Source organism: Coregonus clupeaformis, chromosome 9 (assembly GCF_020615455.1).
Source record: "Coregonus clupeaformis isolate EN_2021a chromosome 9, ASM2061545v1, whole genome shotgun sequence".
In the NCBI taxonomy this organism is placed as follows: Eukaryota; Metazoa; Chordata; class Actinopteri; order Salmoniformes; family Salmonidae; genus Coregonus; species Coregonus clupeaformis.
The window spans coordinates 20,265,553-20,284,274 of record NC_059200.1 but is presented as its reverse complement, the minus strand read 5'-3'; the positions used below and the strand labels follow the sequence as shown (position 1 = coordinate 20,284,274).

The 18,722-nt window shown below is 42.0% G+C and overlaps 1 protein-coding gene across 1 annotated transcript in view; it reads left to right on the top strand.

Moving 5' to 3' along the window:
- Window positions 1-15,950, top strand: part of LOC121573437 (trimeric intracellular cation channel type B) — a 47,491-nt gene extending 31,541 nt beyond the window's left edge. The window contains exons 4-6 of the mRNA XM_041885440.2: window positions 2,979-3,066; window positions 14,570-14,687; window positions 15,376-15,950. Of these exons, the coding sequence (XP_041741374.1) occupies window positions 2,979-3,066; window positions 14,570-14,687; window positions 15,376-15,711 (542 nt within the window). The 3' untranslated portion in view covers window positions 15,712-15,950. The remainder of the gene's footprint in view (window positions 1-2,978; window positions 3,067-14,569; window positions 14,688-15,375) is intronic.
- The last annotated feature ends 2,772 nt before the right edge of the window (window positions 15,951-18,722 follow it).

Genomic DNA, 18,722 nt, shown 5'->3' with positions numbered 1-18,722 from the left:
TTTATAAATCAATTTGGAATAAAAGCCCTGTTGGTAGTCATTCGTAAGACAAGTTTCAGGAATGTAATGGATATTAAACCCATTACTATTGTGGTTATTAATGCCCTGACCTTTGGTCCTTACGAATGCTTCTAAATAACATGAGGTTGGTTTGACACTAATTGTGATCCTGAAAATTATAGTTTCGCTGTTCAGCTCTGTGCTTTGAATAGCAAGCAGCCCAGCAGCCCTTACACATTGCATCCACAAAGAAATAGAGCTTTCTGATTTGACTTCTTTGAGGATTTATTGGACCTAAAGACTATTAGGCTACTAGCCTGGTCCCAGATCTGTTTGTGCTGTATAGAAAACGCCTTGTTATGCCAAACAGACCGTAGGAGCCAGACAGCACAAACAGGTCTGGGAGCAGGCTATAAAGCTACTACAGTGCATTCGGAAAGGATTCAGACCCCTTGAGTTTTTCCATATTTTGTTACGTTACAGCCTTATTCTAAAATGGATTAAATAAATAAAAAATACTCAGCAATCTACACACAATACCCCATAATGACAATGCGAAAACAGGTTTTTAGACATTTTTGCAAATTTATTAAAAATAAAAAACAGAAATACCTTATTTAGATAAGTATTCAGACCCTTTGCTATGAGACTCAAAATTGAGCTCAGGTGCATCCTGTTTCCATTGATCATCCTTGAGATGTTTCTACAACTTGATTGGAGTCCACCTGTGGTAAATTAAATTGATTGGGAAAGGGACACAAATCAAATCAAATCAAATTGTATTTGTCACATGCGCCGAATACAACAGGTGTAGACCTTACAATGAAATGCTTACTTACAAGCCCTTAACCAACAATGCCGTTTTAAGAAAAATAAGTGTTAAGTAAAAAATTGATAAGTAAAAAATAAGAAAATAAGAAAAATAGAAAAATAACAAATAATTAAGAGCAACAGTAAAATAACAGTAGCGAGGCTATATACAGGTTAGTCTAGGTAATTTAGGTAATATGTACATGTAGGTAGAGGTAAAGGGACTATGCATAGATAATAAACAGAGAGTAGCAGCAGCGTAAAAAGAGGGGGAGGGGGGTTGGGAAGAACAATGCAAATAGTCCGGGTAGCCGTTTGATTAGCTGTTCAGGAGTCTTATGGCTTGGGGGTAGAAGCTGTTAAGAAGCCTTTTGGACCTAGACTTGGCACTCCGGTACCACTTGCCGTGCGGTAGCAGAGAGAACAGTCTATGGCTGGAATCTTTGGACATTTTTAGGGCCTTCCTCTGACACCGCCTGATATAGAGGTCCTGGATGGCAGGAAGCTTGGCCCCAGTTATGTACTGGGCCGTTTGCACTACCCTCTGTAGTGCCTTGCGGTCGGAGGCCGAGCAGTTGCCAGGCGGTGATGCAACCAGTCAGGATGGTGCAGCTGTAGAACTTTTTGAGGATCTGAGGACCCATGCCAAATCTTTTCAGGCTCCTGAGGGGGAATAGGCTTTGTCGTGCCCTCTTCACGACTGTCTTGGTGTGTTTGGACCGTGAAAGTTTGTTGGCGATGTGGACACCAAGGAACTTGAAGCTCTCAACCTGCTCCACTACAGCCCTGTCGATGAGAATGGGGGCGTGCTCAGTCCTCCTTTTCCTGTAGTCCACAATCATCCCCTTTGTCTTGATCACATTGAGGGAGAGGTTGTTATCCTGGCACCACACGGCCAGGTCTCTGACCTCCTCCCTATAGGCTGTCTCATCGTTGTCAGTGATCAGGCCTACCACTGTTGTGTCATCGGCAAACTTAATGATGGTGTTGGAGTCGTGCTTGGCCATGCAGTCATGGGTGAACTGGGAGTACAGGAGGGGACTGAGCACGCACCCCTGAGGGGCCCCCGTGTTGCGGATCAGCGTGGCAGATGTGTTGTTGTGGGACCTGTCTATATAAGGTCCCACAGTTGACAGTGCATGTCAGAGCAAAAACCAAGCCATGAGGTCGAAGGAATTGTTCATAGAGCTCCGAGACAGGATTGTGTCGAGGCAGGGAGGTGACCAAGAACCTGATGGTCACTCTGACAGAGCTCTAGAGTTCCTCTGTGGAGATGGGAGAACCTTCCAGAAGGACAACCATCTCTGCAGCACTCCACAATCAGGCCTTTATGGTAGAGTGGCCAGACGGAAGCCACTCCTCAGTAAAAGGCACATGACAGCCTGCTTGGAGTTTGCCAAAAGGCACCTAAAGACTCTCAGACCATGAGAAACACGATTCTCTGGTCTGATGAAACCAAGATTGAACTTTCTGGCCTGAATGCCAAGCGTCACATCTGGAGGAAACCTGGCACCATCCCTACGGTGAAGCATGGTTGTGGCAGCATCATGCTGTGGGGATGTTTTTCAGCGGCAGGGACTGGGAGACTAGTCAGGATCGAGGCAAAGATGAATGGAGCAAAGTGCAGAGCTCCTTAATGAAAACCTGCTCCAAAGCACTCAGGACCTCAGACTGGGCAAAGTTTCACCTTCCAACAGGACAACAACCCTAAGTACACAGCCAAGACAACACAGGAGTGGCTTCGGGACAAGTCTCTGAATGTCCTTAAGTGGCCCAGCCAGAGCCCGGACTTGAACCCGATCAAACATCTCTGGAGAGACCTGAAAATAGCTGTGCAGCAACACTCCCCATCCAACCTGACAGAGCTTGAGAGGATCTGCAGAGAAGAATGGGAGAAACTCCCCAAATACAGGTGTGCCAAGCTTGTAGTGTCATACCCAAGAAGCCTCGAGGCTGTAATCGCCGTGATATTATAAAAATAAAAATAAATTAACAAGAATGTCTAAAAACCTGTTTTTGCTTTGTCATTATGGGGTATTGTGTGTAGATTTATCAATTTTAGAATAAGGCTGTAACCTAACAAAAGTCTAGGTGTCTGAATACTTTCCGAAGGCACTGTATCCCAGTCTAGGATATTGACACAGAGTCCTATCTCTCTTTCTCTTCAGGTGCTGGAGGAGGTTTGATCAGTAATTTTGAACAGCTGGTCAGAGGAGTCTGGAAGCCAGAGACTAATGAGCTTCTCAAGATGACCTAGTAAGTCCCCTCCTCTCCCAGAGCTCATACTGTAGGATCAGTTAGTAAGTCCCCTCCTCTCCCAGAGCTCATACTGTATGATCAGTTAGTAAGTCCCCTCCTCTCCCAGAGCTCGTACTGTAGGATCAGTTAGTAAGTCCCCTCCTCTCCCAGAGCTCGTACTGTATGATCAATTAGTAAGTCCCCTCCTCTCCCAGAGCTCGTACTGTAGGATCAGTTAGTAAGTCCCCTCCTCTCCCAGAGCTCGTACTGTAGGATCAGTTAGTAAGTCCCCTCCTCTCCCAGAGCTCATACTGTAGGATCAGTTAGTAAGTCCCCTCCTCTCCCAGAGCTCATACTGTAGGATCAGTTTGTATTATGTGAATTATTTAACAAACTATTTAAGTGTCTCTGTGCGTCCACCAAAATCAAGAAACGGACAGAGTCCCGGTCTGCATAGTCAGAGATTTATTCATTGAGAATTCTGCCATCACAATTTCAGAGTCCATCTTTTATACTCACACGTCATACAAAAATCCCTCCCCTCTTTAGGCGGGCTGTAGTTTTCCACTTTAAAACTGCTCTCCTGACCATCAGTTCACACACACACACACATACACACACACACACACACACACACACATACATACACACACACACAAATACACACACACACACACACATGCATACACACATACATACTCACACACATACATACACACACACATGCATTCCTTAGTTATCGCCGTCCTCACAATATCCTGTATACTCCTTAAAAAGCCTAACAGTTTCTCTCCTCCCTAAATTGGGAGGCCCCTTTATCTTGGTTTCTCAGTTGTCTGTAGACAGTTCTCCTTGTCCTTTGTTGTCTGGTCTAACTCTTGCTCACATTGCTAAATAGTAGCTCAATGTCATAGTCTTTACTGGTCCTACACTCACACATTCTAACACATTTCACACAGTTTCAGGGTGTAATAATTAGTCATTAATAATGAATCTATCAATCCACCCTTTGACTAAATATTACACACATACTCACAAAATATATGTTGTTATAGAAATGAATCACACACATTGAAGCATATAAGTTGATTTGCATATAAAAACATTAAAAATTGTCTCATTCAATACAGGTTCATCAGGGTTACCCCATGATTAAAAGCGTAACGTTACTCTTTAGCAATGGTACCTAACCTGTTTACCCACTATCTGGAAACAACAGTCTAAGCCTATAGTGAAGAACATTTGCTTCATCACATCCTGCAACATCGGTTAACTAGTACATCATACTTAAAACAAGACTTTAATACACAAAATATCATTACAATAACTTTTAAACTAGAGATTTATACTTCTAGGAAAACATCAAGTCTCAAACTATCTGAACCACCAAGCCTGGTGGGTCATATTCTTCATTCCTTAGGTCGGAGTCCGGGATTGGGCCGTATCTCACCATCTGTTGGGAAACTGCATGCTCCAACGCCTTGCTCACCAACCCTTGGACACAGGGAATAAGACAACATCCACAAAGAACAAGCATACCCATAGACGCGATTGCCGCGCCTAAAATAGTTACAACAATAGTTTTCCATTTACCAAACATTTGATCAAACCAACCAGTCATTGATGTATTCACCCCCCAGTTCTCAGCCCATTCTTTACCTTATGCAGTGAGACCTGCCAGTGCTCTAGTTACTGTACCATATGGGGCTGTATTGTTGGGGATAAACATACAACAATGACCTCCCACCATCTTGTAAATCCGCCCTTCTCTGCTAAAAGCATTTCGAGAACCAAACTATTCTGCAGGTCATGAGTGAGGTGGCGGATAGTTGGCCTGAGATTCTCTTCACTGCATCCCTTGTCTAATTAACAAACCTTTGTAGATGTAATTAATCCAGTCAACATTTTTATCAATTGTAACCCACCAGAAAAACGTTGTTGTAAACCCTTCTCCAATTTGATCAGTGATTCACATTACTTTGGTGTCTATAACATCGATAATCTCCGGGGTTCATGGTGAATTGGGGTGCCTTAGTATTATCCTTTTTAAGAGTGGTTATTTTAATATCAGAACAATTAGGTGAGGTTTGGTTTGATCCCAAATCTATCACACAAGAGAACATGGTCTGAGGCATAGGTGCAGTTACAAGGGTTGACCTACCTGTTGAACAGGCATAACAATTAGTTTGACCCAACGCCCTAGCTGTGTAGTTCATCCACCTTACCCAGAAGTTCTCATTTGAAATTCCTTCTACTTCTCCTTGGTTCATTTCCTGCAAGAGGAAATATTCTACCCTTGGTGGTTTAGTGCTATTTAGGATTCCTTCTGAGGGCCTTCCAAGGGGTATTAGACTAGTTTTTTGGTACCTCTGGTGATAACATTAGATCGACCTGCTGTTCTGTCTCGGGGGTGGAAGATTCATTTCTCCTGAAAAATGAACCTCAAACATATATCTGCCCCGAAATCATCAACACAGGCCCAATAGTTCCTTGCTATGTCATCTTGCATAATTGACTTTACCGTTATCACCAGTTCCGTTTTACATTTATCATGGGTTTGTTTAATTCCCCATCGGTGTACTGCGTCCATCCCATTCTCATAGTATGTTCCCCAGGTATGTTTAAACACCCTTGCCCAAGGACATGAGCGTTCCCCAGTGCAAATGTATTTACCATACCTTCTAGGACCTAACTTTCTTGTACACGCCCCCTTCTTACCAAAACCCCCAAAACCTCCTATCTCTTCATGGGAGAAGTCGAATGGTATCTTGAATCCCCCATCTTGTCCTAAACTGACTTTAACTATTAAAATAATCATTCCCCCAATAGTCTTTCTTGGTTTCAGTATTTCTACGAGATCGAATCAGTGCCTTGGTATTATTTTGTTCATAATTTCCCTGTTTAGGTTGACCTGGATTAATCCATAATATGGTTAACATGATGATGCAGCTCCGAGTCCCCCAAAATCCCCAAAACCGCCATCCCATTCCTGTCCCTGACCCACCTGCCTGGTACTTCCCCATACCCACACCTCTATAAACACCCCACAGTGATGAAAGGTCGGGGTAGGGTTTCTTCGTTAACAGAGTTTACCCCTGAACCCTAGTGGTTCAGTTCTTCTCTTTAACTCTGTGTGTGTTGAACAGTGTTGGTATGTGGGCCTACCTTTTTACAGTGGGTAACCCTAGTGGTTCAGTTCTTCTCTTTAACTCTGTGTGTGTTCAACGGTGTTAGTATGTGGGCCTACCTTTTTGCAGTGGGTAACGTGGACCCAAGTGGCTCTCTCAGCTATTCTTATAGCGAAGGCAGTTACCAATAGGACTTGCTATGGTCCCTCCCAGCGTGACTGCTTTCAATCCTTTTTCCTCAACGATTGGATCCACACCCAGTCTCCAGGTTATATACTATGAATCACCTTCTCCTTTAATTCTCCTGTAGGACACAAATTCTTAGACATACGGTTAATGAACAATTTTCTCATGTGTTCTGCTAGTGTATTCTCTAGTTCTATGTCTGCCTGTTCTGGTCCTGCCAACTGTGGCATTCTGTAAGGTCTTCCAAACACTTTCTCAAAGGGAGATAACCCATCTTTATCTGGGGTTACTCTAAATTTCTTCCCTTCACTCCGTGATAACTCTATAAAATCAATTTCCAATTGCTGGAAGGGTTACTTAGCCGGAGGATACTCACCCCGAGGTGCCCTTTGTCTGCCCTGGTGATTATTTTGAGCACAGATAACACATCTTGAACAAAAGTAAAAAAATAAAAAAATAATTAGTAATCCCATATGCAACAAAGTGTTGTCTAATCTGCTCTACCATCCATCCCTCCCGTTGACACATGGCTCTGCCCGTGTGTCAATATTGCAGCATATCTAAACAGTAATTTCGGGACAATTGGTAAGCTGTCTTTGACCCATATTCCTTCCTTATTTACTGCGCCTTGCTTCACCCATCTGTGAACTTCCTTAATTGGGGCCCTACTGTAGCTCTCTATAAATAGATGTCACGCCCTGGCCTATAGAACTCTAGCTAGTTTGGTCAGGGTGTGAATATATTCTAGGTTTTGTATTTCTATGTTTGGCCGGGTGTGGTTCCCAATCAGAGGCAGCTGTCGCTCGTTGTCTCTCATTGGGGATCATACTTAGGCAGCCAGTTTTCCTGCCTGCATTGTGGGATTTTGTTATGTTCATGTTTAGGCTTGTGTGTTAGCCTTTGGACCGTCACGGTTAAGTTTGTTGTTTTGGTTACTGTTTCGTGTGTTTATTAGTTAATAAACATGTTCGCCGTTCACGCTGCACCTTGGTCCGTCCCGTTCCTTAACGTACGTGACAGTAGATCTCTATCTATCGAAACTTCCTCTTTTGACAACTGACTGGGACCAGAGAAGTGTTTTAACCCTGCTGACAACATTTGATAATACCTCAACTTACTTCTATCCCGTAAAAGTAATCCAAGATTAGTACAATTTACTAGCAACAGGTATCCCTCATTCAGGGAAAGCTCTCTCTCTTTTCTGTTATTTTATGGTTAGAATCATATATATTATTTGCCAAATTATAAATTTCTTCACACTTTTCACAGTACTATAAATTACCATCAACTTGGTAAAATAAACTATCTTAAAGTCTTCCTCTCATGCCTTTAGAATTTACCAGTGTGGATGATCAATTAACACCAGAAAGTCAAAACAGAGTTCAGAGGCAATTGAAATCATTCAACGAACTGTTCCATCCCATCGTATACTAAACATTACCATCATTCTAAATATTTCATACATTTTACTTATCCCAAGTGTTCATTAAGTCCTCATGACATTTATTCTCATAAGAAATCATGTATATCCTAAACTCAGTCAAAACAGAAAAACTCCATAAAATTCACTGTGTGTGCTCCTTTAAGACTTATCACCTTTGACCTGTTTAAAACCCCCTAAAATCAAAATAACAAGGCTTTATAAACATCATACTAGGTGTGTTGTTTTTTTATTTGAAAACCCCAATTAAAAAACAACAACCAAAAATAGCCAGGCCCCACTTAATTTGGTAGCTCACTTTTACGACCTAAATACTGCCTAACTCCACTAAACTGCTCCCCCTATCCCTGGGCAACATTCCAATTAGATAAGCGAATCTCTTTCTCCTGGAAGATAAATTATTCATTTTGTTAACCTTCAATTATCATCAGTAATCTAAAGATGGTAAGTACACACAAAACATGATACAGATATACCCAGTCCTAACTCATCAATAATCGTTTGTATCAATCTAATTCCTCATAACTAATCCATAAAACCACTCAAAATTCCTCGAGTATACAATGATTATGTTTAATTGATTACCCTTCAGATCATATCCTCTTTAAATCTCACAATGATTATTGAACCCCTAAATCTGCTCCATGTTATCTCATCTCAAATTATCCATTATCAATTATTTGATCAACACTATAGGAAAATCTGTCTCCCCTTCTATTGTTCCTGTCGCCCCTGTAAATGTAATATTTCATTCATTAGCCAATACAATCACATACTCCGTGTAAGTAAGACATTATATTTTATCCCAGGCATCCCCTTAACATAATGCTATAGGAGACTTCCATCAATCCTGGAAGACACTATATAATACCACGTTTCATTAAGTTCACTACACCTTCTAATATAAACCTATAACCCCTTTCTATTATTTTAATCATCGCAACCTGTTGCATTGATGTTTTTAAAATATAAACCTATTGTTTAATAAATCCACTGCATTGAACACATCTCTCAGTCTCTCTAGGTATTGACTAATAGTCTCACTGTCTCCCTGCTTACACTCGTGGACTTTGGAGAAGTCGGCATGTCTGTGATAATATTCTCTCAGATTATCACAGAGTTGTGCCAATTTATCTCCATAAGCCCCTCCTGCTGCCCACTCTAGAACCGGCGCATTCCCATCTCCGGGAACCCAGTTTCCTCTCACTGCCGCCCAGTCCTTTAGCACTATCTGTCTGACTGCCCTCTCTAGTTCCCCTGTATTCAGCTTAAAGCTGGCGGTCAGCCCTTCCATATCTCTTCTGAACTGGTGTACCCCCGTTTTAGGGTGGGGTATCCCTTCCACTGCTCTCACTACATCTCTCTGCTTCGTTTACTAAATCCTGGCATTAGTCAATTCTATCCACACACCACCAAAAACGAATAACATATTTGCATACACATAACTAGAAAGCATGAATTTAATGCCATTCTTGCTTAAACAATGCAATTCAACATTTCTCATCACCCAATTTCTATTACTTTTTTTTTCACACAGGAAACCCTGTACAATCTCTATCCTCTATTGCTGACTTTCCATCTAACATTACTTTTCAACATTTCTCAAATCTAATTACCTCTGTTATCGACTAAAATTATAGCCACCTCTTATGAAACCCCCAATCTGTCATTGTTTAGAATACAGCAGATATAGGTAACTGTCCTTTCTAAGTAGGCTACAAATAACACCAAACACATTCCGTAGTTGACCAGCATATATTGAATTTATCTCCATAGTATTAATATCCAATGTAGTGATTGACGTTCCTTAATGGAAACCCTAAATTGGCTTTGTACAATATTATATTAATTATGTCTCACCCATGACATATGTCTACGTTTGGGTGAGCAAGTTAATATATAATTATTATTCCAATTATTATTTTATGAAGTCTCTAGCCTCTCATTCAACACAAATCCCCATCATCAAATATACTCCCAGCAGAACTGAAAAAAAAAAAACAGACTGTGATTTCCAGGACACTGCTCCTTTGTTCTGGCCTCACTATCTCTCCGAGAGTTGGCACTCCCTTAAGGTCTCTCCCAATCTGCTCTTGGTAAACTGCAAACCTTTTAACCTCAATATGTGTTGCTGTGCTTTTCTCCACCCTATCAAAGTATTTTTAATGGTCCTGCTTATCTCTGGTCTCATTCCACTGAGGAACGCTATATTTGTAATTGCTGATGGTAGGGCGTATCATTCCCCTGTCTCTGGTCTGGCTCGGGTATGCCACTGTTTGCGTTTAAACACACCTTTAACCCTCTCTAAGTACTGGCTGACAGTCTCACTATTCTCTTGTTTACACTTATGTACTTTAGAGAAGTCTGCATGACGATGGTAATGTTCTCTGAGGCTATTACACAATTCAGTTATTTTCCCAACATACTCTCCGTGATCGGCCCATGGCAAAAGTGCCCTCTGGGCATCCCCTGAAACCCACTGCCCTCTAACGGCAGCCCAATCCTTACTATTCCTGTTTTGGGGTGGGTCATTCTTTCTACCGCTCTGGCCACGTCCTCTGTGTTCATGGCCTGTCTGCTAAATGGCATATTATTATTATTATTGCTGTATACATCTAAGGTTGCTGGGGCCACTTTCATTCCCCGCCAATAGATTAGGTAAGGCTATCAGTGGGTACTGGCCCCCTCCTACTCTCTCATCTCCTGACTCATACTGACTCCCTCATGAGCTTAGCTCTGAATCCTCCTGTTCCTCTCTTTTCTGTTTCTTTAGATCATTACCACAATTTACATGCATTTGTTTAATCATGGATTCCAGTTTATTTACATCAAGTCGCCCAGTAAAGCCATTTTTTATTTTTATTTTTTATTTTTTTATTAGGTAAATAATACACATTTCGTTTGTCTCTAATTTCCATGTGTTTCTCGTCCCCAGTAAATTCTGGGACCTCTTGTGAGGATTTGCCTCCCATGGTTGGTACTGTTAAAAATCCCTTAGCCACCTCTTCTATATAACAAGTTATTCAAAACAGTTTCACACCACACCTGGAATCACCCCTTCCTGTATAGGTACAACAGGTTGACTAGTCCCCCAGAATTATCTCCTACTCTACGGAGGAATCTATCCCCACAATGTAATCTTGATAATTCCTGACAGTCCCATACAACAGGAATGGGTTCTCTATACAACCACCTGGAATTATTCATAGATGTGACTTTTGAACAAATATTAGGTCTCACATGTATACAACCTTACATGATTATTGGTTAACACCATCGGTAACCCGGAGTTTGTAAGGCTCCAGTTTCATGAAACGGATAGAGTTACGGCAAAATCTACAGTTGTTTGTGACTTTTGACTTTACTAATATTCTATTTCTCACACATGCTATTTTAATTCCTTCTGGTGTACACCCCTCCCTGTATTTAGTTATCCCGGATTATTTGTTGAACATTACTGTTCTATAATCTACTACAGGTTCTCTGAATACAGGGTAGTTTATTTTGGTAATGGCCTATTATCGTGAATCGTTACGGACCCACCCTGAGCAATCCCAGACTGCCCCAATTAATGAATAAAGACTACTGACCTTATCCTTACAGCTGAGATTCAATGTAGGTTTGGATTCCGTCAACGTCTCTGTCATTAATCAGGTGTCCTCTGGCCTGTCTTAACCCTTAATGTCAAAGGGCAGGACTTTCTATTTACGAATGTATCATTCGCTCGTCAACGGTTTTCAGAGTTACCTGGAATGACAGAGGCAGGTATTGGATTCCGGCTCAGAAGGACCAAGCTGTTATGTGAATTATTTAACAAACTATTTCAGTGTCTCTGTGCGTCTCCCAAAATCAAGAAACGGACAGAGTCCCGGTCTGCATAGTCAGAGATTTATTCATTGAGAATTCTGCCATCACAATTTCAGAGTCCATCTTTTATACTCACACGTCATACAAAAATCCCTCCCCTCTTTAGGCGGGCTGTAGTTTTCCACTTTAAAACTGCTCTCCTGACCATCAGTTCACACACACACACACACATACACACACACACACACATACATACACACACACACACACACACAAATACACACACACACACACACATGCATACACACATACATACACACACACATACATACACACACACATGCATTCCTTAGTTATCGCCGTCCTCACAATATCCTGCATACTCCTTAAAAAGCCTAACAGTCTCTCTCCTTCCTAAATTGGGAGGCCTCTTTATCTTGGTTTCTCAGTTGTCTGTAGACAGTTCTCCTTGTCCTTTGTTGTCTGGTCTAACTCTTACTCACATTGCTAAATAGTAGCTCAATGTCATAGTCTTTACTGGTCCTACACTCACACATTCTAACACATTTTACACAGTTTCAGGGTGTAATAATTAGTCATTAATAATTAATCTATCAGTTTGTAAGTCCCCTGCTCTCCCAGGGCTTGTACTGTAGGATCAGTTAGTAAGTCCCCTCCTCTCAGAGGCCTCGTACTGTAGGATCAGTTAGAAGGAGGATACAACAGTGTGTTGAGTGTCTGTGTTAACCTGGTCACACATCTGTTTGTGCTGTATATAGCTAACTCCTATGTTTACCTGGAGCTAACCCTGCAGATAGCACTACTGGGTGATCTGAAAAGTCATAGTCAATCAATCAATAATATAATAGCAAAAATGTTTATTTTCAAATAACAATCTGTAGAAACAATGAGAATAGAAGGGTTCAGAACTTTTGTGAAACATCAGAGTACAGTTGAAAAATATATGGCAAATAGAAATCCAATATGGATGGTGTTAAGAGATAGATGGGAGGTGTTGAATGGAGCTGAAGGATGGGACAAATAACAACTAACAACAACTAATAACAACAAGATAACTAATGTAAAGCATACTGTGTCCATAATAAGTATATAGGTTATAGGTTGAGAGCTTTTGGGAAAGAGCACAGTTAGAAAGATATGGCATATAGAAGCAAACCGGATGGAAATCATGAAAATGATCGGAGAGGTTGAGGGTAGAGGAAGTTCAGGATTAAAAACAAACAAAATATAATTATTGTAAAATTGACTGTGTCCATAAAATGTATATACTATGTATGAGCTGGAAGTAGAGGCCAAAGCGTTGTTGTTCATATGTATGTACAGTACATACAGTGAGGGAAAAAAGTATTTGATCCCCTGCTGATTTTGTACGTTTGCCCACTGACAAAGACATGATCAGTCTATAATTTTAATGGTAGGTTTATTTGAACAGTGAGAGACAGAATAACAACAAAATCATCCAGAGAAACGCATATCAAAAATGTTATAAATTAATTTGAATTTTAATGAGGGAACTCACCCAAGATTTGACGGTACATGGCCCCGTCCATCGTCCCTTTGATGCGGTCTCAACACGTCACAAGAAAGAGAAGAAAGATAACTTTATTTTTATGGGTGTTAATTTTTGTGGAATTGAAAAAAGTAATAGTTTAATACAGTTGAAATGATTACAAATGAAATTCCCTGAAATGAAAGCAACTTCCGAAAATGAACACTCGGATTATAGTGATATTATGTCTGATCTCGCAAACAATGTAAAGTATGTTTACATGTAAATGGGTGAAATCTAGAGCCAAGCATGTTGATTTTTAATCCGCATTTGACACACGTGTGTAATTATGCAACAGAACGTGACAACAACAGTAATTAATGAGGCAGTCTAGACAGCACAGGTGAGTCCATGTAGACCTAGGCCCCTAGATAGAGCAAGGTTTTGGTGGTTGCAGCCCCATTCCACCCCTTTACGTTAATGTATTAATATATGCAAATACACCCAGTGTATTTATGCAAATTAGGCACATTATAATTTTCTTTATTTTAACACAAAATACCTGATACCATTAGAAAATGTAGATATGAGTGCAATCTAAGATAAAAAAAATTATAAAATAAACATTTGACAATAAATTGAATATCTGAATTCCCACCAAAATCCCTGGACTCATTAATTGTTATAAGGTTTGGAGGATCTTCATCTTCATCTTCATCCATTGTCCAACTGTTGCGTTTATTAGAATTTTTTCAAAAACAAATTGACAATTTTGATGACCGTTGCTACAATGACTGTTGCTACAATGACGTGTCAAACTCATTCCATGGAGGGCTGAGTGTCTGCAGGTTTTCGATCCACCCTTGTACTTGATTGATGAATTAAGGTCACTAATTAGTAAGGAACTCCCCTCACCTGGTTGTCTAGGTCGTAATTGAAAGGAAAAACCAAAAACCTGCAGACACTCGGCCCCCCTTGGAATGAGTTTACACCCCTGCAGTAGGCTTTACAGCACAAACAGATCTGAGACCAGGCTAGGTCTGTGTGATGTTGTACACAGAAACCCAATGATGGAATTGGAGATTCACTGAGTGACACGTCGGTTACTGGCTGGCTGAGTATGTAGACTTTTGACTTTGATCTCTAAAACCCCTGTGATGAGTGATGATGCATGTCTGGTAGTGTCTCCTTATTCTCTATAGAGAGAGAGAGAGAGAGAGAGAGAGAGAGAGAGAGAGAGAGAGAGAGAGAGAGAGAGAGAGAGAGAGAGAGAGAGAGAGAGAGAGAGAGAGAGAGAGAGAGAGAGAGAGAGAGAGAGAGAGAGAGAGAGAGAGAGGAGATCCTGAGTGCCTACCTGCTGTGATCTGTTCATAGCCATAAAGATGAGGTTACTGTCCTGGCTGACCTCTGAGTTGACCTCTTACCTCTAACCTCTGACTCTGTGTGCAGCCCTACTAAGGTCACCCTGATAGGAGCGGTGCTGTTTGCCCTGCAGCAGACCCAGTACCTGCCCATCCAGAAGCACCACCTCATGCTGCTGTACACCGTCTTCACCGTTGTCAACAAAGTTAGTCACTAACCTGACCCTGATCCTAACCCCTGACCCTGACCCTATCCCTAGCCTGAACCCTAACCCTAACACTCACAGGGCAGGGCGTCTACAAAGACATAGGGCCAGTTTCCTGGACCCAGATCAAGATAGATAGGGCCTACACCTGGACCAAAAAGCATGCTCAATGGAGAATCTCTGAAAATACTTTTTAGTCCAGAAATGGCTTCAATCTCGATCTGGGAAACCTCCCGATACATAATGTTTATGGCAATCAAACAACATTCTTTCTCCATGTTGACTGTCTCACAGCATCCAGTCCATGTTATTTGAATGACCTACCTTACTTATATTTAGATATGACTCAACTTTAGACTTAGTATTGCCCCTAGCAGTAGAATTTTGCATAATTCATCTCATCATTCCTCCTCAATCCTCTCACTCTGAGAGAGGTCTTCTGCTCTTGACATCTTATAAATCTAACCACAGGTTTTCAGAACGCTCCCAACTGTTAGATTAGAGTTCACCCATCACCTCAATAAAGTTACATTTAATCTGATAAGTCATTTGATAAGTCATTTGATAAGTCATCTGATAAGTCTTCTGTCTACTTCCTTATGAGTCATTCTGTAATCAGTGTATTCTCATCACTCCACCCTATCTCTCCTTCTCTTAAAACCCTTCCATCTATTTCTTTTTTCCCCAGACAAATATGATGCTGACCGGCTCCTCCTCTTCACCCTTCGCTCCCATCGAGTCTGTGGTGCACCGCACGTTCTTTGCCTGGCCATCACCATCCACATGTACCATTTTCACCTCTGAGACCAAGACCCCTGTAGTGAAGAAACCGTCCACAGATAGCTCCTTGACCACTAAGAAGGGCACCGGTGAGAGCTTGAGCGGCGCAGCGGTCCCCGAGACCTCCAAGACCCCATGGTCCCCGTCCAAGACTGCAGCACACAACAGGGGGAAGGCCTCACAGAAGAAGGCCAAAGAGCAGCCAGAGAACACTGAGACGGAGAGCTGCAAGAAGAGTGACTAGAGCCCTTATACTGCATTGTACTGAATATGAATATAATCTATAGAACGGACAGTTGTTTAGCACACTGCAATTTGACTGGTAAAGCCATGGGTACACTTAATGGGGCTGTCCATTCTATAAATTATATGTATATGCTGTACTGCCCTCCTTATCCTGGCTAGGACAATCTATTCTCTGTGTCCTGTCGTCCTGTCGTCCTGTGTCATCCTGTCGTCCTGTCGTCCTGTCGTCCTGTTGTCCTGTCGTCCTGTGTCATCCTGTCGTCCTGTGTCGTCCTGTCGTCCTGTGTCATCCTGTCGTCCTGTGTCGTCCTGTGGTCCTGTCGTCCTGTGGTCCTGTGGTCCTGTGGTCCTGTGTCGTCCTGTCGTCCTGTGTCGTCCTGTGTCGTCCTGTCGTCCTGTGTCGTCCTGTGTCGTCCTGTCATCCTGTCGTCCTGTGTCGTCCTGTCGTCCTGTGTCGTCCTGTCATCCTGTCGTCCTGTGTCGTCCTGTGTCGTCCTGTCATCCTGTCGTCCTGTGTCGTCCTGTCGTCCTGTGTCGTCCTGTCATCCTGTGTCGTCCTGTGTCGTCCTGTCGTCCTGTCGTCCTGTGTCGTCCTGTGTCGTCCTGTGTCGTCCTGTCGTCCTGTGTCGTCCTGTCGTCCTGTGTCATCCTGTCGTCCTGTGTCGTCCTCTGTCGTCCTGTGTCATCCTGTCGTCCTGTCGTCCTGTCATCCTCTGTCGTCCTGTGTCGTCCTGTGTCGTCCTGTCGTCCTGTCGTCCTGTGTCGTCCTGTGTCATCCTGTCGTCCTGTGTCGTCCTGTCGTCCTCTGTCATCCTGTGTCGTCCTGTCGTCCTGTCGTCCTGTGTCATCCTGTGTCATCCTGTCGTTCTGTGTCGTCCTGTGTCATCCTGTGTCATCCTGTCGTCCTGTCGTCCTGTATCATCCTGTCTTCCTGTCGTCCTATCGTCCTGTCATCCTGTCGTCCTGTGGTCCTGTGGTCCTGTGTCGTCCTGTGTCATCCTGTCGTCCTGTTGTCCTGTGTTGTCCTGTCGTCCTGTGTCGTCCTGTTGTCCTGTGTCATCCTGTCATCCTGTCATCCTGTCGTCCTGTCGTCCTGTCGTCCTGTGTCATCCTGTCGTCATGTCATCCTGTTGTCCTGTCGTCCTGTGTCATCCTGTCGTCCTGTGTCGTCCTGTCGTCCTGTGTCGTCCTGTTGTCCTGTCGTCCTGTGATATATCTCAATTTGCTACCACACCTTATTTTACCCTTTGATGTTTGTAGATCTGTAAGGTGAAAGCAATATGATGGAAGCTTCACCATTACACTGCTTATGTTCCTTATATACCTGTCCAGACCCTTCAGATCTTCAAACATCGAAGGGTTATAGCCAAGCGGGAGGAGTAGGGAGAAAATTGGGTCTGGCTGTCTCTCTTTAGAATGAAAGCAAATAGAATCTGTTCTGATTTTAATATATTATACAGTAATGTAGCTCTATTTGACTATTTATACTGAAGCTTTATAATCCTTTTCTAATTCTGCGATAATACATCCTGTTTTCTAAAGAGTTTTGGTGAAAAATACGGTCCTTGGTGCTCATCCACGAATCTCTATCTGTCAGCCACTTTGTATCTGTATATAAATAATAATATATTCAGTTTTATGTACCTGTACATTTCCTACTATGAAATGTTTTAAGATTTTACATGAGAATTTATATAATTATTACTCCGATCTTCTATTATATTTATATTCAAGGAAATGCCCTTGAATGTACGCATTTCTAAATCGAATGCTTTTTGCTGCACTTTGCTGCAAACGCTGCCTCTTTTGTGAATGCTTTTAATTGTATTGAAAATTAAATGTTCACATGCACTTTAATCTGAGTTGTTGTCGTTCTTATAGCAACCGAAATACAAAAACTTGGACATTTGTATGATGAACCTTTTAATTCATACAAATACTGTATGATCAGATATTAATCATATTTTTAGATACACGGCCTCCATGTTCTGTGGAGTCAGTTGTTATGAATTATATTCGACATATTCTTCTATATCTGTTATTATTGTTAGCTGTGGTCATGTCCAGGGCAAGTGTCTCTCTCTCTCTCTCTCTCATGTCCAGGGCAAGACACATTTAACAAGGCAAAGGAAAGGTCAGATTTAGCTGTATCAATATCTCAGTCTGCTTTACCTTTTTTATTTATTTTACCTTTATTTAACTAGGCAAGTCAGTTAAGAACAAATTCTTATTTACAATGACGGCCTACACCAGCCAAACCCGGACGACGCTGGGCCAATTGTGCGCCGCCCTATGGGACTCCCAATCACGGTCGGTTGTGATACAGCCTGGAATTGAACCAGGGGGTCTGTAGTGACACCTCAAGCACTGAGATGCAGTGCCTTAGACCGCTGCGCCACTCGGGAGCCTTTAAATGGAAAAGAGGTGTAATTATTTTAATTATGTCTCTGTCTATGGCTTGTAATTGCCCTAATGATGTCTTAAATCATTGATTTGGAATAGAAACCAATGGGAGCTGACAGACGTAACCTTTCATCCTTTAAGATGAAAAGAGAGTGAAACATTGCATCATTGTAGCATCAGAACGTGATTGATACTTCATCCACTTTCACCAGCGTAGGAAAATAAAATCCAGAAATCCAGAAATCCTTCAAATTCACAAGATTACCTTTTGAGTTTGGAAAAGAGTCCCACAGGAATACAAATTAAGAACAGAGGTGGCGTTCAAAGACTAGGAGTAAATGAGTGTTGTAGCAGCAGATATCTGTCTGTCTGTAATGATCAAAGTCCACAGAGGTGCCACCACCTCCGCATGTCAATTAGAGTGCCATCTACCTCTTGTGTGTGTGTGTGTGTGTGTGTGTGTGTAATGATTCTCAGGGTGAACTCTGAGCCTTGGGAAGTTTAAAGTAACATTTACAGGCAGGGATTATGTGCCTCTGTGTTTCTCTCTCTTTCTCTCTCTTTCTCTCTCTCTCTATCTCTCCGTCTCTCACTCCGTCTCTCACT